Source organism: Cryptosporidium andersoni (genome assembly GCF_001865355.1).
Source record: "Cryptosporidium andersoni isolate 30847 chromosome Unknown contig_35, whole genome shotgun sequence".
In the NCBI taxonomy this organism is placed as follows: domain Eukaryota; phylum Apicomplexa; class Conoidasida; order Eucoccidiorida; family Cryptosporidiidae; genus Cryptosporidium; species Cryptosporidium andersoni.
Genome location: NW_027122791.1, coordinates 19432 through 47177, shown reverse-complemented (window position 1 = coordinate 47177; position 27746 = coordinate 19432). Strand labels below are relative to the sequence as shown.

General features: G+C 29.9%; 14 protein-coding genes across 14 annotated transcripts; 7 read left to right on the top strand and 7 right to left on the bottom strand.

The window, feature by feature from the left end:
• Window positions 1–11: 11 nt before the first annotated feature.
• On the bottom strand, window positions 12–1329 carry cand_035380 (uncharacterized protein; the record flags this gene model as incomplete). The annotated part of the gene is made up of 1 exon (XM_067213764.1): window positions 12–1329. A coding segment is annotated over one exon (1318 nt), but the record flags the coding sequence as incomplete, so codon positions are not given.
• Window positions 1330–1677: 348 nt separating this feature from the next.
• cand_035370 (DNA RNA non-specific endonuclease family protein) lies at window positions 1678–3240 on the top strand (the record flags this gene model as incomplete). Its single annotated transcript, XM_067213763.1, has 1 exon — window positions 1678–3240. The coding sequence occupies one exon, from the start codon at window positions 1678–1680 to the stop codon at window positions 3238–3240; it is 1563 nt and encodes a 520-aa protein (XP_067070054.1).
• A 766-nt stretch (window positions 3241–4006) lies between these two features.
• cand_035360 (RNA recognition family protein) lies at window positions 4007–5662 on the top strand (the record flags this gene model as incomplete). Its single annotated transcript, XM_067213762.1, has 1 exon — window positions 4007–5662. The coding sequence occupies one exon, from the start codon at window positions 4007–4009 to the stop codon at window positions 5660–5662; it is 1656 nt and encodes a 551-aa protein (XP_067070053.1).
• A 640-nt stretch (window positions 5663–6302) lies between these two features.
• cand_035350 (40s ribosomal protein S13) lies at window positions 6303–6758 on the top strand (the record flags this gene model as incomplete). Its single annotated transcript, XM_067213761.1, has 1 exon — window positions 6303–6758. The coding sequence occupies one exon, from the start codon at window positions 6303–6305 to the stop codon at window positions 6756–6758; it is 456 nt and encodes a 151-aa protein (XP_067070052.1).
• Window positions 6759–6970: 212 nt separating this feature from the next.
• Window positions 6971–7318, bottom strand: cand_035340 (small nuclear ribonucleoprotein SM D1; the record flags this gene model as incomplete). The annotated part of the gene is made up of 1 exon (XM_067213760.1): window positions 6971–7318. The coding sequence occupies one exon, from the start codon at window positions 7316–7318 to the stop codon at window positions 6971–6973; it is 348 nt and encodes a 115-aa protein (XP_067070051.1).
• A 244-nt stretch (window positions 7319–7562) lies between these two features.
• On the top strand, window positions 7563–8417 carry cand_035330 (thioredoxin family protein; the record flags this gene model as incomplete). The annotated part of the gene is made up of 1 exon (XM_067213759.1): window positions 7563–8417. The coding sequence occupies one exon, from the start codon at window positions 7563–7565 to the stop codon at window positions 8415–8417; it is 855 nt and encodes a 284-aa protein (XP_067070050.1).
• Window positions 8418–8694: 277 nt separating this feature from the next.
• On the bottom strand, window positions 8695–9975 carry cand_035320 (glycosyl transferase; the record flags this gene model as incomplete). The annotated part of the gene is made up of 1 exon (XM_067213758.1): window positions 8695–9975. The coding sequence occupies one exon, from the start codon at window positions 9973–9975 to the stop codon at window positions 8695–8697; it is 1281 nt and encodes a 426-aa protein (XP_067070049.1).
• A 470-nt stretch (window positions 9976–10445) lies between these two features.
• cand_035310 (uncharacterized protein) lies at window positions 10446–13922 on the bottom strand (the record flags this gene model as incomplete). Its single annotated transcript, XM_067213757.1, has 1 exon — window positions 10446–13922. One exon carries the CDS (start codon window positions 13920–13922, stop codon window positions 10446–10448), a length of 3477 nt encoding a protein of 1158 aa, XP_067070048.1.
• A 604-nt stretch (window positions 13923–14526) lies between these two features.
• cand_035300 (uncharacterized protein) lies at window positions 14527–14881 on the bottom strand (the record flags this gene model as incomplete). The annotated part of the gene is made up of 2 exons (XM_067213756.1): window positions 14527–14558; window positions 14644–14881. 2 exons carry the CDS (start codon window positions 14879–14881, stop codon window positions 14527–14529), a joined length of 270 nt encoding a protein of 89 aa, XP_067070047.1.
• A 425-nt stretch (window positions 14882–15306) lies between these two features.
• Window positions 15307–15675, bottom strand: cand_035290 (uncharacterized protein; the record flags this gene model as incomplete). Its single annotated transcript, XM_067213755.1, has 1 exon — window positions 15307–15675. One exon carries the CDS (start codon window positions 15673–15675, stop codon window positions 15307–15309), a length of 369 nt encoding a protein of 122 aa, XP_067070046.1.
• Window positions 15676–17001: 1326 nt separating this feature from the next.
• Window positions 17002–17997, top strand: cand_035280 (protein kinase domain-containing protein; the record flags this gene model as incomplete). Its single annotated transcript, XM_067213754.1, has 1 exon — window positions 17002–17997. The coding sequence occupies one exon, from the start codon at window positions 17002–17004 to the stop codon at window positions 17995–17997; it is 996 nt and encodes a 331-aa protein (XP_067070045.1).
• Window positions 17998–18004: 7 nt separating this feature from the next.
• On the bottom strand, window positions 18005–19867 carry cand_035270 (uncharacterized protein; the record flags this gene model as incomplete). The annotated part of the gene is made up of 1 exon (XM_067213753.1): window positions 18005–19867. The coding sequence occupies one exon, from the start codon at window positions 19865–19867 to the stop codon at window positions 18005–18007; it is 1863 nt and encodes a 620-aa protein (XP_067070044.1).
• Window positions 19868–20053: 186 nt separating this feature from the next.
• On the top strand, window positions 20054–20446 carry cand_035260 (DAD family protein; the record flags this gene model as incomplete). Its single annotated transcript, XM_067213752.1, has 1 exon — window positions 20054–20446. One exon carries the CDS (start codon window positions 20054–20056, stop codon window positions 20444–20446), a length of 393 nt encoding a protein of 130 aa, XP_067070043.1.
• Window positions 20447–21625: 1179 nt separating this feature from the next.
• Window positions 21626–25720, top strand: cand_035250 (transcriptional regulatory protein SIN3; the record flags this gene model as incomplete). Its single annotated transcript, XM_067213751.1, has 1 exon — window positions 21626–25720. The coding sequence occupies one exon, from the start codon at window positions 21626–21628 to the stop codon at window positions 25718–25720; it is 4095 nt and encodes a 1364-aa protein (XP_067070042.1).
• Window positions 25721–27746: the final 2026 nt, after the last annotated feature.

The following is a 27746-nucleotide window of genomic DNA, read 5'->3' as shown; positions in this document are numbered from 1 at the left end:
TGTTATAGGACTTGTTGGAGATTTTGTAGTTGTAGAACTTTTTGGACTAGTTATAGGACTTGGAGATCTTGTATTTGTAGAACTTTTCGGCCTAGTTGTTATAGGACTTGTTGGAGATCTTGTAGTTGTAGAACTTTCTGGACTAGATATTATTGTATTATTTGGAGATGTTACTGAAGATGAGCGTGATCTTGTTCCGGGTATTTGTTGCCCTTGAGATATAACTACAGATGTTGAATTTGAAGTATGATACGCTCCAGTTGAAGCAACGACAGATTTTTCTTCTGGGATCCTCGAAGTTCCAGTTATTAAAGAACATAAATTACATTTTACACCATCCTCTATTAACCTTTCGGTTGAAATTAGCTTAGATGGATATTTTCTATCATTAACCCTATCTTGATTCCCATATATAATACCCTTATTAGATATCTTTTCTATACTTTTAACTAACGTGTTACTTCTAGACACTTTTGGAATATTTACCATGCTACTTATATTATAATCAGAACTTGAAATAAAACCTTGCAAACTAGATGGTTTTACATTAAGATAACTACCAATATCTTTGATAGATGTATAGTTACCACTAGTACTGGATTTCTCAATACCTAAAGTATCAATTTCAGTTGAGAGAGTACCTTGGTTATTCAAAGTAGATTTTATTGATAAACCTGGAGTTGAAACTACTTTCTGAAGATGTTGTATAGAATTATCTAATTTAGACTCTAATAAATATATTCTTTGTAGTATTGCTCTTCGAACAAGAGTCTTTGCCACATCCAAACTGGGTTTAGCAATATTTTTTGATAAGTAATCCAGAATAAATGATATAAAGTGTACACAAGCATCTAGACACTGCCGGTTATATTTTAAATTATCGTTTAGTGTATTCAAGTCTATATTTCTACTTTTTGCAAGAGATTCATTGGCTTCTTGTAAAGCTGCGTCAAGTTTAGTATTTTCAGATTGCAGAATTTCATTCTGCTCCTTTAGTTTCTCAAATAATTGACGCAATTGAGAATAGCAATCACGATATCGCCTAACTGTGTCTTGTAATTCACTAGAATTAACATAATCCCGATGACTTTTCTGTTGATTACTTCCTATACAACTTGAAAGTAATCCCTTATTCATACTTCCTTTAAAGCATGTATTACTACATTCCCTATTAGTTTCTAATAAATCATTTCTTGGTAAACTCAAGTTTCTCGTTGACTTCTTAGATCCAATCAAATGAATAGATCTATCAATTGGAGGTACCGAGACCTTTCTGGCTGAATGTATTAGAGAGGTAGTATTTCTTCTTGACTCATTACTATTGTACATTATAGTCTTCCTTATAAACTTATAAAAATAACCTTCAATCCAACTTTATCTCAGTTATAAATGTCTAGGTTTTATTTAGATATGGAAGGGGATATTTTAAAACGAAAATCCAAAAATACATGTCTAATAAGACAAGATACCGTGTAATAAATAACCGCCACACACATTTTGGCGCTAAAAGTATATGGATTTGGAAATTGATAAATTTTATGTAGCTATAACTACAGATACAATCTGGAATTTTTTTTTTTTACTATTTAAATATTTCTTTTTCTTTTTCATTTACAAGTTTGCTGAATAATTTAACGGCTCAAAAACGTCAATAATTCAGCTTAAGTTGGGAACAAGATGGTTAAGAGTATCCTACACTTTGCATGTGGAATTATTGTAGGTGGTACAACGGGTTATTTTTTGCATCCCCAAGCAAAGAAACTTGATAAACATTTAATAAAGGAACTTAAATATACTAAATCACTCGACCATGAAGTAAATAATCCTATAAATATGTTCAATATTTTACTAAATAATAATACAAAGAAATTGTCATTAATTTTAAACAATTATCCATCTTACGTATTACCTAGTTATGATAATCTGCTTATACGTGATACTTACATATCTTCTGTATCCTTTAGATACAAAATTCCCAACTGGGTAGCTGAAAAAATTAATTTTGATACATATACTGGAGAGGCAGATAGAAGATCGTCTGTATTCCGAGCTGATCCAGATGTACCTTTACTGTGGAATGCAGAAAACAGAGATTATTATTGTAGTGGGTATAGTCGTGGGCATCTAGCATCAGCAGGGCAACATAAAGATACGGAAGAGAACTTGTCCCAAACATTCTTATTATCAGGTAATATTGTACCACAGAATTTAGCTAACAATGGTAGCGATTGGTATCGAATAGAACGACTTTCTAGACATCTGACCTATTTTTACGATGATGTCTATATAGTCTCAGGACCTCTTTTTATTCCTGAAAATATGACTAGTGCAGACTTACGAAAACTACGCACAGATTTTAATGTGTTAGAATCCCCTCCCAAAGGATCTCTAGGTCAGATATGCGTACTTCATGAAGATGATTCAAGTGAAACAAAAGATCAAAATTATACAGAATATAATAAAGTAAGAAGTGTGACATTTCATACTTTAGGGGATAAAATGGTGGCTGCCCCAACTCATCTATTCAAGGTTATTATTGCTGTAAATCCAAAATCAGATGTGCTTACTAGGGGATCAGTCAAAGTTCCTAAAGAATTTGAAAGACCTAAATCTTCAAATGAAGTGGTGCTAGATCTTTCAGAAAGTGATGCTACTCATGAAACTCCTAATATCACAGGAAATGGTGACAATTCTGTCGAGAATACTATTCAGGACCATAATCTGGTGACAAAAGGAACTAAATGTAAAATTCCACCAGTTGTAATTGGCTCTTTTATTATGGCAAATGGTCCTGCTCCAGAAGTTCTACCACTTAAGGAGTATTTAGTACCAGTAAGGACTATTGAAATGCTTAGTGGTCTTAACTTTAGTGGCCTTTTAGATTTTGCAAAACAAAAAGCTCAGAACTATTTGAGCCCAGAAGCTTTTGATAAGGAAGTTACTAGTATTAGTCCTGAAACTGCTTATAGCTCAGCCCTGGGTTTATGCCAGATTCAATGGCACCAAGAGAAAGGTCCTAATATATCATTGTGTGATGAATCAGATTCACTACGTATTACTGGTTGGCGTTATCTAGGGTATTTGGAATTGGCTAGGACCAAATCTGAATTGGATCAAATCTGGGAAGAAGTTGTAAAAAAAGGGCTTAATACAAGCAACCTGTTTTTGAAAAAGGAATATGATTACAGACTTCAAATGTTCAACAAGGATTTAGAGACGGGGTCAACAGTGCAATTGTGACATTAGTAATTCAGTCGTTATGTACAGCCATCTACATTATCTATTTGAGTATACAGGATGTACTTCAACTTACTACTATATTGTAGTAATTCTTTTGTCAGTTGAATCAACATCTTTTTTGAACAGACTTTCGTTGGCACCTTTATTAAGTCACCAATTCTGATATATGTATCTTAAGTGAAATTGTGTGGCTCTTTTTAATCTTTATTTTCTATGTAATATACTTGCAATATTTCTATTATATTAACATTTCTAAAATACTAATAGTTGCACATCACACTAATAGAATATGATAGATTACAGAGAAACTTCACTAGTAACTAGACATAGCGCCATATTCCCGCAGAATACTTTGTGGACCGCTGTCTCTTAAAGGATAACGATACAAGGAGATCTAAATTTGTATTGATATCTGAGCAATTTATAGCTAACTGTAATAACTTGCCCCCCATCTGGGAGCATAGATCTACACTCTACAACTTGTCTTTTTCCTTAAAATTAAGAATTGTCTAAATTATATATAGTAAAAGCAGAACTATTTAGACGTACTGTTTGGCGCTTAGTAGACGTAGAGCCTACTATTGATTGAGATAGTCATAGCAAAGCATAGCTGCCACTCTGCAAGCAGTGAGTTATACTTTATTTGAATTACACGACAAGTCACTTTACTCAATTCTAAAGTATTTATAAAGACCTTATATACTTTTGTGAAATAGTTTTGCAATTGTGAACTAAGGATTGTGAGGGCTAGAAGAATTAAGTTTGTATGTCAGATTTGGGGGATTTAGACTCCATTCAAGGGGCTGACTCATCTAGTGAGCAGTCTACGAGGTCAACAGAAAATTCGTCTAATGTTGGGGAATCACCATTTCCTGACACTTCTTACTATGCGTTACTAAATGGATTTGAATCTCCCCAGGAACTGGAAAGTCTCCGTCGTGTATTAACTCCCTTGAGTAAAGATCAACTAATAGAGTTATTAGCAGGTGCTTGTGTGGATAATCAGGCTACTCTGCAAAATGTATTATCTGTTATTTGTGAGAGTCGGTCACATAGACGTCTCTATGTTAAGAATCTCCCCTTCTCTGTGTGTACAGAATCTGTTATTAAACTATTCTCTCAGTTTGGTGATATAGAAGAAGGAATAGTATTAAAACGGAATGGAAAGTCAAGAGGTTATGCTTTTGTCACTTATAAAACCATTGAGTCAGCTCAGTTGGCATGTAAGGAGTCAATTACAGTTAATGGACGTGTTTTAATGGTTAAATTAGCTGCCGATCCTTTTCCTTTTGAAGCAAGGCGTTCAGATGCTTTGAGACGCAAATTATTTGTTAGGAATCTTGGATTTACAACTACTGAAGACTCTCTATCAGTTGTATTTGGAAAATATGGTGAACTTGAAGAGTCTGTAATTTTACGAACTAGAGAAGGAGAAAGCAGAGGCTATGGATTTGTTACCTTTGTAAATACTGAATCTACAATGAAAGCTCTACAGCAGCCACATCACCTTGTAGATGGGCGTTTAGTATTTGTTCATCAGGCTATTGAGGGTAGGATTAGATCTTCAAGGAACTCAAATAAAGTACCAAATGAAAATAAAGGGAAGAAAGGGAATAAAGTTACAGATGACTCACAAAACTCCTGTCTTGGAAATTCAAACTCTAACAGTACTTCATACACAAGTAGTAGTAGAGATATTGTTGAGTTTGAACCAAATAGTGTTGAAATAAGCAACTATTCATGTGCCAGAAGTAGTCTAGGTGTCATGAATGAACATGTAAATTCTAGTGGACCTACCTATTTCCTTAATAACTCCTGTGGAGATATGTCAAAGACATCTGGATCTTTATTCCCTTTGTATAACCAACATAATAAAATGATGCAGACATGTAATTTAAGATTTTTGAATTCGAACACTATATTAAATATGGGTTTACATATGAATAGTTCCAGTTATGGTAATGATGTGTGTGGTGAATCTTGGGGGAATTCAGCCAAATTTAATGATAAGACCATTTCAAATTGCTGTTTGAGATCTATGAAAGGCAAGGATTTAGATGGAGATCAGGAAGGTAGCTTTACATTTTACAATTCGCCTTTATTCCCCAAAGACTCTTTCTATGATATTCAGAGTCTTAGTAATAATGGTGAATTGGGGTCTAATGGGTTCCGAGAAGTTAGCGGATGCCCTCTTGACTCACCACCATCTCCCGAATCTTCGTATTCTAATTGGCAGATAAAGGCATCTGATGAATTGAATGGTTATGTGGAATCTATTAAGTTGAATTGTAGTGGTTTTACGTGGTCAGAAGATAATATACCATGTTGTTCATCTACAAACCCTACATGGACTAACAATTTAACTGATATTCATACCATTAGTTCATCGTTAACTAGTAGTACAGGTATTTCAGAATATTGATGGTTGACTTAATCTTAAGCTTTTCGTGCATTTGCCAATCTCGAAATGGTCTAGTTTTAATTCTGAAGTTGTGACTAATGAAATGGTTTTATACAGTTCATTTATTTGTAAATAAATAAGGAACTTGAGGATGTTTATAATTTGAATGCTATAAATTATCGGCAATATTTCCTTTTTTTTTGTATTTTGAATTAGGATTTGTAAAGATCTGTGCACTTTCCTTGTGCTGCCCATATTTTATCTGAATTTGATATGTTGAAAGTTTTCTAGTTGTTTTAACTACTTCTATTACTTCATTCTACTTGTGTATGAATATTTGTAAAACTCTTTGCATGTACTTTTAAAACCTTGCCTAATACTTCTAGTAAGAGAGACTAGACGGCGTCTCCAAGTACTACTTGGAGAGTTATGAGACATAATGGTATCGGACATATTATTAATTACTATTAATATAGCTAGTATAATATTAGAGGTTAATATATAAATATACCTAATATTACATAGTACTATATCTAATAAATTTATTAGTTTGGTAGTCCAGCTACTAGTGTTACTTCTTATTAACAGTCTAGTTTTGGTTCTGCGGTACTCGTTGAAGGTCTACAATAAATAAAAATTTGAATATAACAAAAAGTCGGAAATGGGTCGAGTTTATGGTCGTGGTAAGGGTATCTCATCTTCAGCAAAGCCATATAGACGTCGTTCACCTACATGGATGAAGCTAAAGGCAATAGAGGTTGAAGATTTAATTTCGAAACTAGCACGTAAAGGTTTAACACCATCCCAAATTGGTGTTACATTACGTGATTCTCATGGTGTACCAATGGTTCAGTCTGTAACTGGTAGTAAAATTTTGAGGATATTGAAGAAAAATGGATTAGCTCCAGAAATCCCAGAAGATTTGTATTTCTTGATCAAACGTGCTGTTTCTATTCGCAAACATCTTGAGAAATTCAGAAAGGATACAGCTGCTAAATACAGACTTATTCTTGTTGAGTCCCGTATTCATCGCCTTGCTAGGTATTTTAAACGTTCAAAGCAACTTCCAGCAAACTGGAAATATCAAGCAGCTACTGCTTCTACACTAGTAGCCTAAATTCCTTTTGATAGAATACTAGATAATAATTTTAATAATTCACTTCTTAAGATTCAAAATATATTAGCGCAAATGTAATTTTGGGAAGAACACCTCATTTAAAATTAATCTTATAAACTAGCACTAGGAAGTTCATTTCTAAGTTTTAGGGTAGATCTTGATATCCTTTTTCATTTAAGCTGTATAATGTTTAGGTTTACTTATTCTAAATCTCATGACCCTCTGAATAATTGAGGACCACCTAAACCTCTTCCTCTCCCAATCTTTGAAGTTACTATTGGTTTTACTTTAGGTGGTTTTTGTTTTGGGGTATCATCTATAAGCAAAGTATCTAAAGGTAGTGAATCAGGTAATATAAAGTATCGAATCGTACTACCACGGACAGTCAGTTGTAAGAGACTTATTGGATTTCGTTGCTTAACACTCATCTTCACATTTTTGAGGTATGTATTCATAGCCATATCAACATTTACAATGGTTCCCTGAACTATTGTCCCATTCTTCAGTTCTATAACTACGGAGTTATTTACTAACTTCATTAAGAAACGGACTAACTTCATATTTAAGTAAAAGAACAAAGACCAATTCACTAAAATTCAAATATTCCTAGTTTTCACAAGTAGTTGGTAGATTAGCCTTTGAAGATGTCAGCTTTATACTGTAAAACTCAAAGTTATCACGCTCAGAGCCCGGCCCGCATTATAATATTAAAGCGGATTGTGAATATATTTGAAAAGTAAAAGTGTGCCTAATAGATTGAGGAAATTTAACCCCTTAGTAAAAGCGACTGCAAAGGAAAAAAGAATGAATCTCAAACTTTTTCATCTGTTTATTTTGAAATTTATACTATACACTTTTGTATGTGTGAGTGGTGAAGATATAAGGGACTTAGTACCTAACAAAGACATATCATATGTTAAGGAGTTAACAGATATAAATTTTGAACACTTCACACAATCAGCTACGGGAGCTACTACTGGAGATTGGTTTGTATTATTTTATTTGCCAACATGTAAGCAGAGTCAAGCTGCTCTTAAAGAGCTTGATAAATTATCTGTTATTACAAAACAAAATCTTAATGTAGCTAAAGTTGATGTGACTAAATGCCACTATCTTGTTAAGAGATTCGGATTAACAGCGGTACCAGCTTTTAGATTTTTTAGAAAGGGTATGATGTATACTTATACAGGGATAAGGAATGCTGAAGTTATGAAGACTTTTATTTGGAGTAGAGACTATACAAAGGTTCCATCTCAACCCGTACCTAGACCCCTAAGTACATTTGATGTATTTATTTCTGAAATTAAACATACTGTCAGTGATATTCAAAAACTTATTAGACTGGCACCAATTGTTACGATAGTAATATTATTAATTGGATTCTTTAGTGGAATTGGCTTCACTACAGCTTTTATGAAGAGCAAAAAACATAACACAAATAAAAAACACCTTAGTGACTGCGAATTAGAGGAAGATGAAGAAGATGAAGAAGATGAAGAAGATGAAGATGAAGAAGATGAAGAAGAAGAAAGATATGCACCGATACAGAAGAAAACCCCCTCAAAAGGAAGAATTTCTGCAATAACTCAAGTTATTGAGGAGGATCACAATGTGCCTACTAGTGTAAGGAGATCTATGAGACTTCGAAGAGTTAAATAAGGAAAATTTATAGCTATCATACAATTTTTGCAAATGCTCAAAACTTGGCATCTTGAGCTATCTAAATTTACAAAAATAATGAGCAGCAATACATTGTCCACCTTCTATTTCTTAAAGTCCTAGGTTAAAAAAAATCCAAGTCCTGAATAATCCTGTAAGTTTTAATTTTACTTTGGTACAACCATTTTTAATCAAAAAAGATCATTTCTGAATAATATATTGATTTTACTTAAAATAAATCCTCCTAAACAAAAAAGTCATAATTTGAATGACTTATTTACTCAAATGTATTCTTTAGAAAATTGGAATATCTAATAAGGAAACCAATAATACATGACATGATCTGTAATAAAAATAGTAAATTAGCCAAGGTTTTTTCAGTCATAGGGCCAAAAACTTCTAACATTAGATTAAGAAGAGTCAAATTCTTTGAAGATTCTAATTTACCAGTTTTAGGATTAATTTTGGGCACTCTATGCCTTGGACAATGAATCAAACCAAATAACTGTGGAATTGAAATAAGAAAATTAACTATTTGAGGTATAAAAAAAAGTAGTAAAGTCTTAGAAAAATGTCCCAATATGCTTACCACTGCTAAACACACTCCTGCAAAGTATGTATATGTATCTCCAACAAAAACTAATGAAGGATATTTATTATAGTAAAATAAACCTAAACTACAAGAAATAAATGGTAACATAAATAGAATTGAAAGAAAATGCTGAGTAGATTTCCCTGAATATATTTCAAATTCAGCAACTAGACATATTTCCACAATATTGTGAACAATTATTGCTATTGATATTATTAGAGATTGTCCAACTTCTAAACCATTAATCCCTGCATATATATTTATAGAATTTGTACAAAATACAGTAAGTGCTAGCATATATATATAATAAAAGTATCCAAGATCTATTAAAAAACGTGTGTCTGACCAAAAAAAAGAAGGAAATATAATTTGAGTACCCCCACTATAAGATACTAAAGTTGGAAGTGATGCAAATACTGGCAAAACCATCTTATATCGCCACCTAAGATTTAAAACATCATCTGCAAATCCCAAAAAAGTCATCATACAAATAGATAATAAACCTGAATTATATTCTAATAGTTTCGAAGGGTCATTATTGAAAAGTAACTGGTTACAAATAACTGCTATCATAAATATACATGCAGGAACTATCCCTAAAGCTTCAGGAACTTTAGTTCTATTATCTAGTAAATATTCAGACTTCTCTAAATTTTCTGATACCTCTTTATTAAAATTATTTTGTTTTAATTGTTTATTATTCTGTATCTCTATTTTGTTAATATCATAACCATATAGCCCATTATCAAGTAATTTGGTACTAAAAGAAGGTATTAAGTTACAACAGGTTATATATACTATTATAGATAATATTGAACATATAGTTATATGAAAGAAATAACAAGTTCTATATAATAAAGCTATAACAGCGATTAGAATACTTATTAGTATTAAATCTAATTGGAATTTTCCATGTCTCCGAAATTCCCTCGATTGAAATTCTACATTTCTCTCAGATTCCTTCATATCCCTTATTTTTATTTATTAAATATAAATATTTTCCGGGGTATATATTATAGATAATAAGCTACAAAGTACTTGTTAAGTCTTGTTATGCTTAATCTTCCAATATATTGGCTACTTTTCAGTACTTGTGTAGCGCGAATATTTTATTAAAAAGTGACTAACTGTATCAATATTAAATTACTAATACTGAAATATTTAATCCTTTAATTTTATATTTAATTAAATTTATCCTTATTGTATTTTGTATCTGAAAGTGATTTTTTATCAATTATTACTTGGATTAGCTAAAGTTTGTGTATATTATATAATAATATAGTTACTATTTAATTAATTACAAGATCTAATATTTATCTTAGTGATAAGTTTAGCGAGATATATAAGAATAAGAATATGTCCACATTATATCAGATACTTTCTAATAGATTACACTGTCCCCATTAATATATATTGGTATATTATCACCTTTATAGTTATTTGTGTATTATCTTGTAATATTTATGATTGCGAGCATTGTTACGAGCCTCATATCCATTACATCTTTGTATATTATAATAGATATGGTTATATTGACTATTATTATAAATTTCTAGGTCATTTTTATGAAGAAGTATAGGATCGTCTATGTTTATTAAAGTTGTGAGTTTATTATTTGTTTGATTGTAATAATTCTTTTTATAGTTGTTTCCTGTGCAATATATAGAAGAGAATGTAGAATTACCAGAAATACTTTCTAAAGAAGATTCTGAATAATCTTTGATTAGTCCTTGGTAATGATCAAAATAAGTACTTGAAATTTTGTCATTTATATTAGAATTATATTTTATAACTTCATATTGGGCATTATTAGGTTTAGAGTATTTATATCTATTATTAAGATCTCTAATTACATCTGATTTTTTGCTTAAACATTTACTTTCTGTATTTATTTGATTAAAATCTTTAACTTCAGAATTTTTTTGGGAATTTGATTCTATTCCCAACATATCTTTATGTTCAGAGTTGATAATTATAGGAGGTATGTGTTTCTGATTATATTGAATACCCTTTTCTAAGTTGCACGATTGATATTTCTGATTATTATTGTAATTTTTTGTTATATTTCCGAAATTATAACAATCTTGAAGATCTGTATTTGTATCTTTATCTGAAGTTGTCTTCCCGATTATAAAGTCAGTATTGCAACTTTTTTCATACGTTTTAATTTGACATATATGTGATTCTATTTCTCCTTTACAACCAATACTGATCTCTTCATTATGATCAATTTGTATTGCAACTGACCTAACAGTTATGAGGGGCTTTTCATTTATATTTATTGCAGGTAACATAATAGTATTTAAAACAATTACATTTTGAAGCTCAACAATATTAGATTTTTGGTTTATTTTTTCTAATTCAATTCCATATTGTTTTTTCAGTACCTCATATTTTTGTTTTAATTTTAAAAATTGAATATGATAGTCTTTTTTTTTAGTTTTTCTGAATTCTTTGAAATTACTACAAATATCTTGATTTATTTCACTTGATTTAGAAGTTTCATTAATATTACAGTAATGAATAAGATCAGCATGTTTTTTATTTAAATATAATGAAGTATATTGATATTTATTATTCTCCCATGCTTCATTTCCAATATTAACTAAAGGTTTATCTTGGGAATCTTCCAAGAAATCAGGTAAATATTCTATATTGCATTTCATATAATCATTTTGACTAGTTTTCACCAGTGCTTCTATAGATTTTTGAAATGTCTGCTCAGTTACATCATATATATCTTCAATGATATAATTACTTGTACTAATTAAGTCAAGACTTGATGGTTTGACAAGAAGATCTTCATAACTATCATAGGTTTCATTAAGTTTTTTATCTGAGAAATTTAATAGATTTTCATCTATATTATCATTAATTTTGTCATCATTTAGTCTTAAATTTTGCACCTTCTCCTTCTGGAAATTACTTTCATTAACTTCATTTAGAGAACTTGTCATAATACAAGAATTAGAAGTATTATTTTGATTTGATTCTGTTCCCCCAATGAAAAAAGGATTAGTTGGAACTTTTATCACTTCTCCATCTGAAGTGATAGATTCTTTACACTTTTCTTTACTAAGATCTTTTTCTAAACAAAATTTTTCAATCTTATTTACTAATTCATTTGATATACAGCTTTCAAAATGTTCAATGTTATTACTGCTTAAAATTTTATTTTTAAGTTTGTCATCCTCTTTTTCTTGTATAATATCTTCCTGTAGATCTTTAACTTTAGACACTGTATTATCCCCTTGATTCTTTGATATATTATCTAAATTTATATCAATTTTATTTTTTTGTATATTTGCATTACGCTGTCTTTCTTCCAATTCATCTAGTGAAATTGGTCTGACATAATCCCATACTGAATTAGCAAGTGAGTATAAAACTTGTCTTTTTGATTTCCTCCTAGGTGCTGATTGTATCTTCAAATCTACAGTATTTTCTTCATTATTATTTAGTTGAAAAGTATTGGAATTTTCAATTACAGGTTCTTTAATAGAACTTTCTTCATTACTATTTGATAAACTTTCACTGAATGATTTTGTTTTATCATCCTCTGCAACATTAATATTACAGTTTTTAGTATAATCACTATTATTCTTACTGTTATTTTCTAAACTTTTTGGATTATTATCTTCATTTGTAGGTACGCTATACGTAACACTCTCTCCTAATGTATACACTTTGTAATTATCTAAATCAATATCAGAAACATTACAATTATCTTTTTTATAACTTGTATCAAGGAATTCTGTATCAGAAACTTCACTTTCACTTCCAAGTATATCTATTGTTTGTGTTCCTTCTTTTATAGTAATAAATTTTTCTTCAGAATTATTAAAATTTACTGGCTTAACTAGATCCCATACTGAGTGAGCAAGTGAGTATAGAGCCTGTGATTTAGACTTTTTATTTTTGGAATCCTTGTCATCTGTAGTCAAATTTAATTCCAAACTATCTGGTAATTGTTTTTTTTTTTCTCTATCTTCATAAATACCTTGATCTGATTTTCTAATTAATTCACTAGGATTAATTAAATTAGAATCTAATAATTGTGAATTATCAGGTAATTCATTATTTTCAGTATTCTCTATAGTTAAATTATCAGAATATGGATATTTTTGAGTATCTATATAATGATCTAAATCTTTTATTTCATTAATATTCTCAATTTCAGTTGTATAATTAGTAGTATTTTGCAAATTATTCCATATTTGACTTGGACTATTATTTTCATATTCATCTTGTATATATTCATTATTCAATATTTCTTGAGATAAATTTACTATATCTAAATTTATTTGAGTAGTTTCTGTTTGATTATTAGATTGGGTTGATTTTGAATTAGTACCATAGAAATTAATTTCTTCACAATTTTGAATTGTATGCGAGGATCCATTAGAATATATAGTAATTTCTTCAAGACTTTGATATTCATCACTCCCATTATTTGAGTTTTTAACTGATTCAAAATTATCTTGAGAATCTAAGTCTTCTTGCTCAATTTTTGCAATTATTTCACTATTCTTTATTTTACTTGAGCTAATTTTCAATTCATCTTGAGTACCTTTAATAATATTTTTCTGTTTAATTCTCCTAGCTATATTATCAAATTTCTCATTTTTAGATTTTATATTTTCTTCAGTTCTCTTTTCCTTTTTTTTCTTCTCCTCAGTTTTTTTAAGCTCATGTTTAGCCTTAGTTGATACTAAAGATTCTTTAGACATATTCTTCAATTCATAGTGTCTTCCTGATGACTGCTTTTTTTTCCCACTACTTGCATTACTTTTTCCACTTTTTTTTTCTGAATAATCAGAACTATTCATATCAAACATTGGTATTGGTGCTAAACCTACATCTTCAAAGGTCAATTCTTTAAATCTACCTCCTTGACTCTTAATTTTTCCCATTTTTGACTCAAAAAGTATATCTGTTTGTACATATAATGTGTTATATTCGTTATTATGCTACTTCGTAGAATATATTAAGCAAGTATTATTAATATAAACTTTACTATTGCAAAATAAAATAATATTTAAAGCCTCTAAAGGCAAGCCCTATTTTTTTTTTTTTTTTACCTCTGAACACCTATTTCCAAATATTAATTTTAGTTCCTGTCCTCCAACCTAAAGGTATCTAACAGCTCATATCATTATAAATAAGTATGCCAGAGATTAGTCTAATATTTATTAGTTACCCAAGTACCCACGAGTATTTAATTTTGACTATTTATATTATACATGTACAGGTTTAATATTTGACCGTTCTGTCTTACCAGATCAATGCACACACCTAAACTAATGTACCTTCACGATGTCTTCACGAAATTAAACAGGCACTAATATCGTTTCATACACCATGTCTTGTCTAACAATACAATTATCTATTGTCTTTTTGTAATTCTTGTTATTTTTACAAGGGATTTCTGTAAATTTGTGTCAATATTATGTAATATAATGACAATTTATATTTGATTATTAATTATATTCCCTTGTATTACCCGATATAATTTACTCATGGAAGAGTTGAGTTTGCAATCTCTTGACCTATTAAAGTAAAGTAAAAGAAAAGTAAATTATTTATTATCTATAACCCTATATATTTCAAATATTAAGATACTTTTAAACTTACCAGAATATATAACAATTCCATTACTTTCAACATTGTTGTTTTGTTCAATCAAATTGTCAGTATCTTCTTCGCTAGTTGTATTTGAAGTATCACTATCACTATCACCATCGCAACATTCTTCACAACAACATTCATGTTCATCTTTATATGGAAATATTGCTTGAATAGCACTTTCAAATGTATAAGATTCCAAAATCATAGTGAGCCATACTAATATAAGATATTTTAATATTCCCATATTATATAATTAAAATTTTGTTAAAAAAAATTAACTAATAAATCTTTTAAGTAGCTTTCTTTTGTTATTCTGCTAAATACCACAATAGGTACCGGTATTTGCATGCAACTATTTGCAATGGTTTATATACCTTTGAATATAGCGGTATATTAACAAAAGAACTTATTTGACAAGCACTACTTGGTACATATAGTAATTAATACCTTTTTCTTAAGATCTTAAATAGCAATACAAAAATTAGTAGAATAGTATTAACACAGTATATGTGACTATTATCATAGTGCTATTTTTGCTATGTTGTTTTAATTATATACTATTTACTTAGTACTTAGGGGGGGCTTAGTTTTAGATAGCTATTTAAATGGTTTTAAGCTACTCTATTTTATATATTGAAATAAAATTTTATTGTACTAAATGATAAATCTTCAGCTTTTACATACTTTACAACAGGATATCCTATTTTTAAGGTATCTGTGGTGCCTTTTTCTTTTGCTACTACTTTTGTATTTGTCTTTGCCCACCTTTGATTGTTTATTCTTATGTTTATCCTTCTTTTCAACACCTTTCTCTTTATTTATACGGCTCATCTTTGTTTTCTTATTTTTGTGCCTTATTTTCTTGTGTCTTTTTCTTTTATTATGATCCCTATGTCTTTTCTGATTCTCAGATTTAGCCTCCAGGAATGTAACTCTGCTGGCACTTATTGGTTGAATATTTTTTTCAGAAGAGTTCACAGTATATATATAGTATAATACACAAAGTAAGATATAAGTAACTGCTGTATAGACTCTCATATTTCATTGGATTTAATAAATAAAATAAAACCCGTGAACAAAAAAAATATTACATGCAAATAACACTATTGATGCATACATTCTATTTCCATCTCTGCATGCAAATAACGGTATAGACTCTAGTCAAAATTTGTATTTAAATATTAGTTTACTTTAAATCTATTATAATAAAATAACTAAAAATAAATCTAAATATTAATTTTTTTAAATATCTGTTAGTCAGTGCAAAAGGTTTTATATACAATTTTTAGAAAGGGATGTATAGAAATAGGCCAATATTGAAGTTGTATCTGAATGTATTAGTACATATATGTTCTTGTAAGTAGTATACAAAGAACCACCACATTTCCTTATAAAGAATTTTCTTTAAAAAAAGAGATGCTAATATATTAGCATATATTATTTAAGTAGCGACAGACCGCCTAACGTATACTAATAGAACATACTTAGATTGTCTCCTTACTTTGTCTCTAATTATCCCCAGTTAGCTCAATTTATTGCTACGGTGCAATATCTGTAACTTGTAAGTATTTTGTAATATATTATAAAGTTACATTACAACTTATATCCAGAAGTTATTTGGATATATGGTAGCAATAAATACCAATGTACTAGAAATATATTGCCACCTATAAAGAATTAGACAGTATAAATTTTCTTGTATCTAAATATAGTTGGGAATTATAACCTGCATAAGGTGGATAATTATTTATTTGGTGAAGCTTCAATCTTAAAGTATCTTCTTAAGTAGTCTATAGAAATATCCCAATATTATAAGTTAACATATATATGATGAAAATGAACAATTTATGGGTAATTTGCATCTGAAAATAGGGATTAGACTGGTCACACTTATATATGACTTATTCTTTCTCCTTAAATTGATGCATAAGTTGTGCAAAAACTGACTTGTTTTGACATTAACTCATTGTTAACTTGTAGAAATTCACCAGATGATGAAAACTTTCTTTCCCCGTATGACTTCATTAAAGTTACTTTTCTTTATGATTAGTAGGAGTTTTCTGATGAAATTAGTTATTATTCAACTAGTGATATATTAGACTATTTTCACTGTCTATATAGTAGGTATTATCAGTATACTTATTATAGATTTATTATAGATTTACTATAGATTCCCTATGGGTTGGATTGATTATTTTGATTTGTATATGTCAGGTGTCCTGTCTTATCCTGATTTGGTAAGATATATAATTGGTATTCATGTATATTGTTCCTAGTACTATTATAACCAATTTAAGTCATTTATGTATCATATATACTGTTTATATTTGACATTATGAATAAATCTGTACTTCTTGACAATTGATGACATATATATTACCCATTGATGGGAATTGGAAGATTCTGCAACAAAATTCACTATTAAGTCATTATCAAATTTTTTGGGATATTGAATTGGGAGGTGGCCATTTAGGTAGAGTATTGTTAGGAAAATGTAAACATCATTCTAAATATGTTGCAATAAAGATTACTACTAAATGTTATGCTAAATACTCTGAGAAAGAAATTTTATTGTATATTCAACAGAACAAGGATAAGTATACTAGAAATATAAGCTATATGAATGAAATATCTGAAATAGATAAACAAGTGACTTCATTATTTCCAGAGATATATAATATATTTGAGGACAATTATTATATATACATTGTAATGGATCTTTTATATGGTGGAGAACTGTATCATTTATTAACCAGAGTAAATCAAAAACTTGATGAAAAACTCGTTGCTCTAATATTCAGACAAATCTGTGAGGCTGTTGATTATTTGCATTCAATAGGAGTAGTCCATGGTGATCTTAAGCTTGAAAATATCATGTTCAGTAAGCAGAATAGGCTAGATACAGTGAAATTAGTTGATTTCGGCAACTCATTTATAATAAAGAGTCGGAACTTAATCTCAGAGTATAATAATACTAATATAAAGTCAAGAAGTGATAATCAAATAGATTCAGACAGTACATCTGAATTTGTATACAATAAATTCATTGATTTTTGGTGTTGCGGAATTATTTTATATATTATGTTGACAGGTGTATACCCAGATGGCTTAAATACTATTGATAATTGTAAAGATATTTGCTTTGAACATTATGTTTCTAATTCAAAGGAGTTAGAAGATAATAGCCTTCTTGTTAAAGATTTATTAATTAGGCTATTATCGTTTATTCACTGTAAGGATAATACCACAATGGGTCAAATACTTCAACACTCGTGGTTTAGTATTGCAGATGAGGCTGATATTTATAATGAATTGGTCTTACCACATTCAGAACTGATACGTAATAAAATTTTGCCATAAAGTGTAGTTAAATAAATATAAATGAAGTAAATGATATTGACGTAAATGTTGATGGGGATGAACTGTAATTATCAAGTCTAGAATTTGATCGGATATTTGATTCTGCAGATATTAGGTCCGTATTTGTTAAGGAAGTTGAATGATTACCTGGTACACTAATATAGGAAGATTGTAATGAAAAGTTTGGATCTTCTCCATCAATATCGGGATTTGGTAATAGATCATTAGATATAGTATATTGTACCATTTGAGTATTAATGAGTTGCCCATTTATTACTTTGGGATTAGTTTGAGATATTTCTTCCATTATGTACAAATTTTCTATTATTGAAAAGTTAAATTTTTTCAGTATTAGTAGAACAATATATATAATAAGTAGTAATATAGCAATATATATAAATATAACTATAATATTCATTAAAGTTTTAAATGAAAATGATAAGATTTGCAGTAAGTAAATATATAGATGCTTTCCTATATTCTTCTGATTTGTAAATTTATCAACAATAACATTTTTTAATATTTCTAATATTGGAAATGTAGTATTAATTAAAGTTTTATCACATGTAAAGGAATATTTAATATACTTATTATCATTACCTTTCATCACAATAAAGTAAGCAACGTCTAAACGTTCACAAGGTAACTTTGTATAATATTGATAATTATATTGTGTATTTGAATCATCCTCATAACTTTGATTATACTGAAGCACTTTAAATTTATCGATCATATTTATTTTAGCTGCAACTATATCGACTTTTTTCTTAAAATATAAGATTACATTCCATCCTCCACTACACCTTTCAACCTTAGCCATATTTATCTTGATATATGATATTAAGTTCTTATTTACAGTTATATTACTACTTAGAAGTGACTCCGTTACAATATATGTATCTGATTCTGTATAGAGAGATGGTTGTTCATATTTTGTACATGTTTGTATATCATTCATTTCCAAGGTAGTAATATTACTAATGTCTTGACTTTCTGTGTTACTTTGTACTTTTAATAAGCCAATTGCCAAATCTTTTTCCCAAAATGACTTGGGAGGGATAAGTCTAATTAAACCCCAATATTTATTATCACTAATATCCAGTAAATCAAACCCAAAATTAATGTATGGTAGCAAATCAAATTCTTTTGATAATATTGGATAGCTAGGAGTATCTCCATAATAATTATTATTAATAAAATCTAAATTACCAAATAATCTAGCTGGTATATCGCTTCTATATTTGGTATTAAGAATTGGAACAGTTAAACTTCCAACAGTGTTGAAATATTTGTGCTCCTTATAATTTAAAAAATTTACCTTTAAATAATTGCAAATTTTGCCTTCACTTATTGATATATGTTTCTCCTCCTGTCTAAATCCCAAATATTCACAAAAATTATTTCGAAAATAGTTATTTAGATTGGGGTATATACCATACTGGCAAGCTAGGAAGATTTGTTTCTGGTGTGAGGTATTAATATTATTTAATGTGCCAACTAGTAATTCAAGATCCATTTCCTTTATTGAATCTATAGCACGAGCAATTGAAGGTCCAACAATGGAGTCCTTAATAAAATTACCACTAGTTCCTGCTATAGCTTCAACTATTGCAAAAAACTGTGAACTTAAAAGTACTGATGTGAGTGGTTTTACAGAAAAATTACTCTCATTTCTAGAAAATTCTACAATTGGAAAGAATGCATATTGTTCATATTTTGAACACTCAAGAAGATCAGCAGCATCGTGTAAACCATGCAAATTATCTACAATTTTGAAATGATCATAACCAGAATGATTGCTTAGTGGGAGTGATTTACATATAGGTAAAAGTATGGCCAGAGCCAATAATAATAATTTCAATTGAACCATCCAACAATTATCATCATTAAATCTTAGCCTTAACTGTTTATTGTAAATCAGTTCCTTGTAATGTTAGTATAAGGTTAAATTTACACAGATCAAGTACCATGATACTCGACAAAATATTACTAGCGCCAGGGGGTCTTTTTTTTCGTTGTTATTTTATTTTACAAATTTGTGATAAACTTCTCAATTATGAATAAAACTCAAAAAAAGAATTCATCGGAGCTTCTAGATAAGCATAATAATAGTTCTTCAAAACTTGCTGAAGTTTTTACTGAAATTATGACTTCATATTTAAAAGTAGTACCCAAACACATTCAAGTTATTGATTGGTTTATTTCTTACCTTACAATAATTACAATAGCTCAATTAATCTACTGTATTTTTATTGGAATGGCATATCCTCTTAATTCCTTTATTGCTGGCATATTTACATCTGGTGGAACTGCTTTGCTTGTGTTAGCTCTCAGAATTCAGTTAATAGCTCCAGAACTCTTTGATAATATATCTCCTAAAACAGCTATTTTTGACTTTCTAATTTGCTCCTTTGTATTTTTCATTGGATGTGCATCATTACTTGTTTAACTATTACAGTAACTGTTAAGAAGAAAAGAAACGTAAGCTAAATTATTAATACTAATACCTCTCTGTATCTGATAGTAGCTTTTACATTATTCAATTTCTAAAGATATATTTTAGCATACAGTATATAGTAACTTCTATATCTGAATTAGGTTATATTATATTTCAAATAATTTCCATTCATGATCTACCTCTGAAAATCATATTATTACCCATCATTGAAAACTACTTTTATTCTTTATTATATTGCAAAGTATTTACATATAATTCCAATATCTGAATATGAACTAAAATTGCAAAGTACTTTTTCTATTGATAACTTTAATAATGGAGAAATAAAGTAATTCACTATTTTATATATTATTTTTAGCTGGATTATATTATTTCTTAATTTCCTGTAGTTACGATCTGTTTCCACTTTCTTCCTAGTAGAAATTCGCAATCCTTTAAGTGCATGTGAAATATTACTATTGCATGTACCGGCAGCTGCATGTAAGACACGTGTCCTGTTACCTAAGATGATGTATAAATTAAAAAGGGCCAATATGTAATAGCAATATCAGTCAACGAATCTTGTCTTATAATTATTTTAAATATTTGTATTTTGTCTATGATACCTTGGAAATAATTGTACCTACTGCAGATGCATTTTAAATAATTAAGGCGGTTTGACTCTGTATTTAGTATTATATTCTGACAATATACTATAAAGAGTAAAATATAACCTAAACAGAATTAAATTAGCTAAAAAAATGAAATATAATAATACAAATCTAATATCAATGTACTTAAAATCAAAAAGGTCTATTATTCATATTATATTATCTAGAAAAGGAATAATACTTAACATATATTCATCAGTTATATAAATGAATCTCAAATTATAAGTATATAGGAAATATGAACGGAATATCTGAAGTAAGAGGGCAGTATAATATTCTAATAAAAGCTATCAATAAGACAGGTTAACTGTAGGACTGCATAGACTGATTTTAATCTATGGCGCTTTGTGGGACAAGCGGATCCTAAAATTCCCGCAACAATGCGCTGTGAAAAAGGGAAAGATGTCAGTTTGAGTTGAAGATTAAGGAGAATTGCAAATTTATTGTATCTGCCTTTTTTGGAAAGATATTGTGGACAAACATATAGTGACTGGTCACTTCCAATTTGGGGTGGACGAATATGGATGTGGCACGAGATTACTTGTCTCGGTTGAGAAGCCGTTGCGGTGAGGATACAGAACTGTATCAGGAGTTTTTGCGAATAATGAGAGACTTTAAGCATGGGAATATTAATGCCAGGGTAGTTATTAGCCAAGTTGCGGAGTTATTCAAAGGTAATTCTTGTTTAATTGCAGAATTTAATAACTTTTTACCTGAGGAGCTAAGATTGCAAGTTCCTCAAACTGACTGTGAGTATGCTGCAACATATATTAAAAAAGTGAAAGAATTGGCACCTGATATATATGCAGATTTTTTGACACTTCTAAGCAAATATCAAGAAGGTGAGAAGACTGCTAGTGAGGTTAAAAATAAAGTTACAAGCTTGCTGTCATCATATCCAGATCTGTTGCGCGAATTTGCATTATTCCTACCAGAATTAAGCTCTGATAATTCAACTATACAGCAGAGCTATCAAGGTAATGGAAGCCATAATAATACTGAGGTTTTGGATAACTTTAATAATAGCACAGTTAATGATAAGTCCGAATTTTTATCTTACCTGGCTAGTACAATCTCTCCAACTGTTTCTTGTGAGCCACCCAAAGTGGTCACTCGCAAAGGTCCTGTAGATGCATCTTATAACTTGACTGTAATCCCAGAACTGGATAGACTGTTAGAACAACAAAAGAGACATTTAAATAAGGTAGATACTACTAAAGAGAAAAGTGGGTTTTCCACAGAGACTAGTGATAATCCTGAAATTAGAAGTCAATCATATCAGCATTATTATTATAGTCAAGAAGACTTATCTATGTGGGAATCAGACTATAGGATTTTTGAGGAGGTTTATGTTGCAATGGGTGATAATAAGAGATATTATAGTGACTTTTTAAAGTTGATATACTTGTATACACGTGGTGTATTAACAGTAGTTGAGACTCTTTTGGCACTTGAATGTTTCTTTCCCATGGATAGTGGTGATCTACCTTACGAAGTCAAGCGTATGATTGTTCAAAGAGAAGCAGCAAGACGAAAATATTCATACTTCTGTTGTAACTTCGCACAACTGGACTACTCAAAGTGTGCACGAAATGGTAATAGTTATCTTCACTTACCAGATGACTATCCAATAGCTATCTGTACTGGAAGAATTGATAGCGATCGCCAGAATCTCAATGATAATTGGGTTAGTATACCTCAAGGTTCTGAGGATTTTTCCTTTAAACACATGCGTAAAAATGTATATGAGGAAAACTTGTTCAAGTGTGAAGATGAAAGATTTGAACTTGATATGGTTATTGAAAATAATCGTTCAACTATACATATTCTAGAACCCATTGCTGAACAGATAAGTAAACTATCTACTGAGGAAAAGAAAAGATTTAAACTGAAAAATCCACCTTTCTCAATAATTCATCTGAAAGCTATATCTAGAATATATGGGGATAATGGTTCTGAAATACTGGAGCTATTAAAGCGTAGTCCATATAGCTGTATTCCTGTTATATTGAATAGGCTAAAACAAAAAGATGAAGAATGGACTCATGCAAGGCATTTGATGAACCAAGGTGTATGGAGAGATATTCAAACGAAGAATTATTTTAAGTCCTTTGATCATAGATCATTTTATTTTAGACAATCTGATAAGAAAAATACTAATGTTAAGGGTTTCCTTTCTGAAGTAAGCAAGTTATATCTTCAAAGAAGAGGTTTTGATTTAGGTACTTCATCACCATGCACTACCGTTATACCTCCAAAGTCTATCGATTCTACATCTCCTATAACTTCAAGTGAAAGATATCAAAATATATCAACTACCTATCGTAAAGAGTCTAATGGTTGGAGTATAGCTCCTGAATTTGCTCATACTATGCCAGATATTGAGGTTCATAAGGAAGTAATTGAATTAATTAGTTTCACGATATATCGCCAGGCATCAGGCCCTGCAATTGGATCAAAGGCAAGAAATTTCTTACAACGTTTTGTACGATCATTATTTTTACAAATGAATTATAATGTTGATAATGATTTGTTAACACTGAAACAACTCCAGAGTGAAGGTTCTACTTTTCAAACAAGTGTTACATCTAATTGTCAAAATAATTCATGTAGCAACTCTTCAAACTCATTTTCAAATACTCACTTATCTAACAATAGTGATAAACAGATGCTCACCGTCGAAGCATATGTTAATGCAGTTACTGAGGGACATAACAATAATTTGATTCCCTTTACTAGTAATAACTCTAGAGGACGAAGGTTAACAAGGAATCACTCCAAGAAATCTTCAAGTATTCAAAGTGGCAATAATGGAGATCAACATGTTCCACTAATAAATATTAAACCACCTACAATAGAGGATGGAGTTGTTGATGGAGAGGAATCAAATATATGCAAGACTATAGATAATACATCAGGTACTAGTGATAACAACACTGACAATAACTCTACAAATAGGCAGGATAATCATACAAATCTCGAGACAGCTAATAATAATGTAGATTTAAATAGTATTTTTCAATCCTTTGCGACATCTTACGATTGCCGTGGTGGGCTGAAATACTTGTGGAGTGACCATTGCAAAGTAAATTGGCACAGTTCTAATTTATCACCAGATTGGTTTGAATCTAGCACTAATGAAAATAGAACCGTATTTACAGATGATACCTTTGGAATAGAAGTGAATGATCATAATGAGATATCTGAAGATAAAAGTGCAACCATTGTAAATAAGGATGGAATGAGCAATTCTCTTGGACAAAATCTTAATGTAAACAAAGGAAAGGGGTCTCTTTTTAGACCTACATCTTTAGTTAGATATATTATGGGTAATGATCATATATGCTGCTTTCTGCGCTATTATCAAGTTATATATGAACGATTACAAAGAGCAAAGGCAACAATAGAACAAAGAGAAAAAAATCCACAACCATTCCAAAGATGGTCACCCAATGGTCCTGACGTTCCAAGACCTACTTATAAACAAGTGATATGGTGTTGTTTTGGTTTATTATCAGGAGAACTTGAATTGGGTTTATTCGAAGATATTTGTCGTGATGCAATGGGTAATGATTCATATTGGTTAGGTACAATAGACAAGGTGCTCTTGGGAATTTCAAAAGTCATTGTACACATTGTCAATGACTTGGCAACATGTAGATTACTTGCAATGAATCTAGTATATAGAGATACAATTTTTGATCATTATAGAAAACTGGAAGAATTTATTGCAGCATGTCGTTCATTATTACCAACAGTCCAATCATCATTCTATATAATAACATGGTCTCCATGTGAATACCTACTGAAAATTCGTATGAGACAATTAGACGATTATCATTTAACATTTTTACCGTTTATTAATAAGACCAAGTCTAATAATCTCTCAAATAATGAAATAGATCAGTGCCAAGGTACTGATATGATTGGAGAGACATTGATTCCACCCAAAAAATACTTATTAGGTACTAAGGATGATATTGAATATGGAGTAGCAATCGATCTCACAAATGATATTGAGCTACTACAACAGATTTTAGTACATCAACTAACTAGTATTAATGATGATTCAACTATGCGAAATTCATTACCACTAGAACAAATATCCGAAGTTGATAATGAAAATATATCATCTGTGCTATCATCGAATCCCGTTTCATTTTTTGTATATATGGAGCAGACATTCGTCAAACCACTACTCTTTTGCAGCATGAATATGAAATACATTGCTAAACTTGCAGCTTCATCTCAGTGGTTAGGCTTTTTACCAGATAACAGTCATCGTGACATAGCGAGGTCTCCATCTGTTTCACGTGATGCAGTAACAAATACATCTGTTAGTGTCACAAGACCAGCAGAGTCCAAAAGGTCTAGCAGACGTACTCTAATGGTCAATGATATGCCGAATCCAACAGATGAAGATAAAGGCCAATGGTCAGAGGAATCTATAGAATCCAATAGTAGAGCTATGTCAAATACAAATAGAAGAGGTACTGTTGGTAGGAAAAGAACTAGAGGAATGCCGAGTGATATAACAACAGAAATTGATGATATTGATATTAGAGTAACAAGAAGAAGATCTGGAAATACCACTAGGGGCTTTAGAAGGAATTAACATATATTGCTTAAAAAGCAAAATCTCTATATACTCCTTAGTTCAAATATACATAAAAATTTTGAATGTGTATTATATTATGGAATATGCATTTATATCTTAAATTAGAGACTTGAAATAAATTAAATTGGAATCTAAGCTTTATTTTAATAAAATATTACATTATTTTGTAATTTAGATATTACCTAGATATTGTCTCTACGTAAATTTACCATTTAAAAAGTCTGTCTATTACTCCTAGAAATATAAAGTTTGTAACTTTGGGAGAATATCTTCATAAGAATGGAAGTTATAATGCCTAGATCTTCCTAATCTTAACAAATCTTTGCTATACATGTCAATCTTCCTTAGCCCCACGGGTGGACTGCCGCGGTAGCTCAATTGGATAGAGCGTTGGACTTCTAATCCAGAGGCTCGGGGTTCGATTCCCCGTCGCGGTGTGTATTCTTTTTCAATTAGATGGAGTGCGTTGACCGCCTAGTCTAATTTGGCTCTTATGAATAAGTGTCTCAATATCTACCCTGTCCTGCGGGCTTGGTGTAGTTGGATATCACGTCTGCCTACGGAGCAGAAGGTCAGGAGTTCGAGTCTCTTAGCCCGTGTCTTTTTCTCTTCCTATGGGAGGGGGAGGGAATGGACCTTATCAACACTGCAATAATAATATTGTTCTAACTTTATATTCTACTGCTCAAATTTTAAGCTTTTACTTTAGGCTATTATATTGCTTTTCAAATAAAATATATTTTGACATCTTTTATTATTGCTAAAGTCTCCAAATTTCTTTTATTTGATCTCTAATAGCACTTTTTCAGGTACTCTCATGAACTTCTTATTAAAGCGCTAAATCTCTTTAAAATAAATCTCCCAATACTATTCTAAAATTGATTGATTAAATATAGCACAATACGCAGGCAACTAATATAATATATAATTCCTCTACTTTTCTCTTAGTATAGTTAACTCATTGATATTTTAGTCCTTTTTAAGTGGGGTTATTTGTACACTCTAAGAATTAAGAACATTACCCGCCTAAATAATGCATCGGTACACTATAATCGATAAAAATAGTAAGCTACAGCAAAAAAGTTACATGCGATTCCCAGCTTATGTAAAGAGGGAATTAATAAAAATATAAATTGTAGACTTATATAAAACTTAAAAAGTGATATTGTATTTTGCAAGATATTGTGAGTTTATACGACTGAGTTTCAAAATTGGATATTGAAGAATTTCAGATAAATTACTTTAACTTAGTAGTTGACCAGTTGTTAATATAAGCTCAATATAAATCTTAATAAGTAAATTATTATTAAGAGCTATATAATCTAATATATGAACTGATATATTATAAAACTTCAAATCATTACTTTAAAATACCATCTAGTATATATTTCCAATAACTAAGACAGGCTTATAACGAAATACAGGCTCTGAAAAAAACAATAGAAGATTTATTTTTATTATCTTGTGGCTTGGTAAGATTAAAATTCAAATATATCATGGAATTTTGCAAAAATGGGAGCTGTAAATATTTGTTTAAAAATAAAGTTTCTAGTGCTGAAATTATAAATTTATATAATCAAACAACTTAACTAAATATTTCAAGTAAAGAAATTATATAGGTGATTTTTAAAACATTAATCATAAATATTAAGCTAAAAGTTAAAGTTTAATATTTTGTTTTTTAAATATGGTTAACAAAAATCCTTGTTCAAGGAGAGATTTATACAAAACCATTTCTACTATCAACTGTGCAAAGTAAATTTATTATTAAGTGAATATTTTTAATATTTGGGATTATATTAACAAATTATTAAATAGATTAAATTTAATAACACTACAGTGACTTAAGATAGTAATCTATGATATATATCTGGATATAAAAGTAAAACGATATATTATTTTAAAATATAAGCATGTACAATTATTTAGATCTTAATAGTTTGATGACTATATATTATATCAACTACTGGAAATAATTATAGTAGAAGAAAAAAATTTACATTAAACAAATTTATATCTTGCT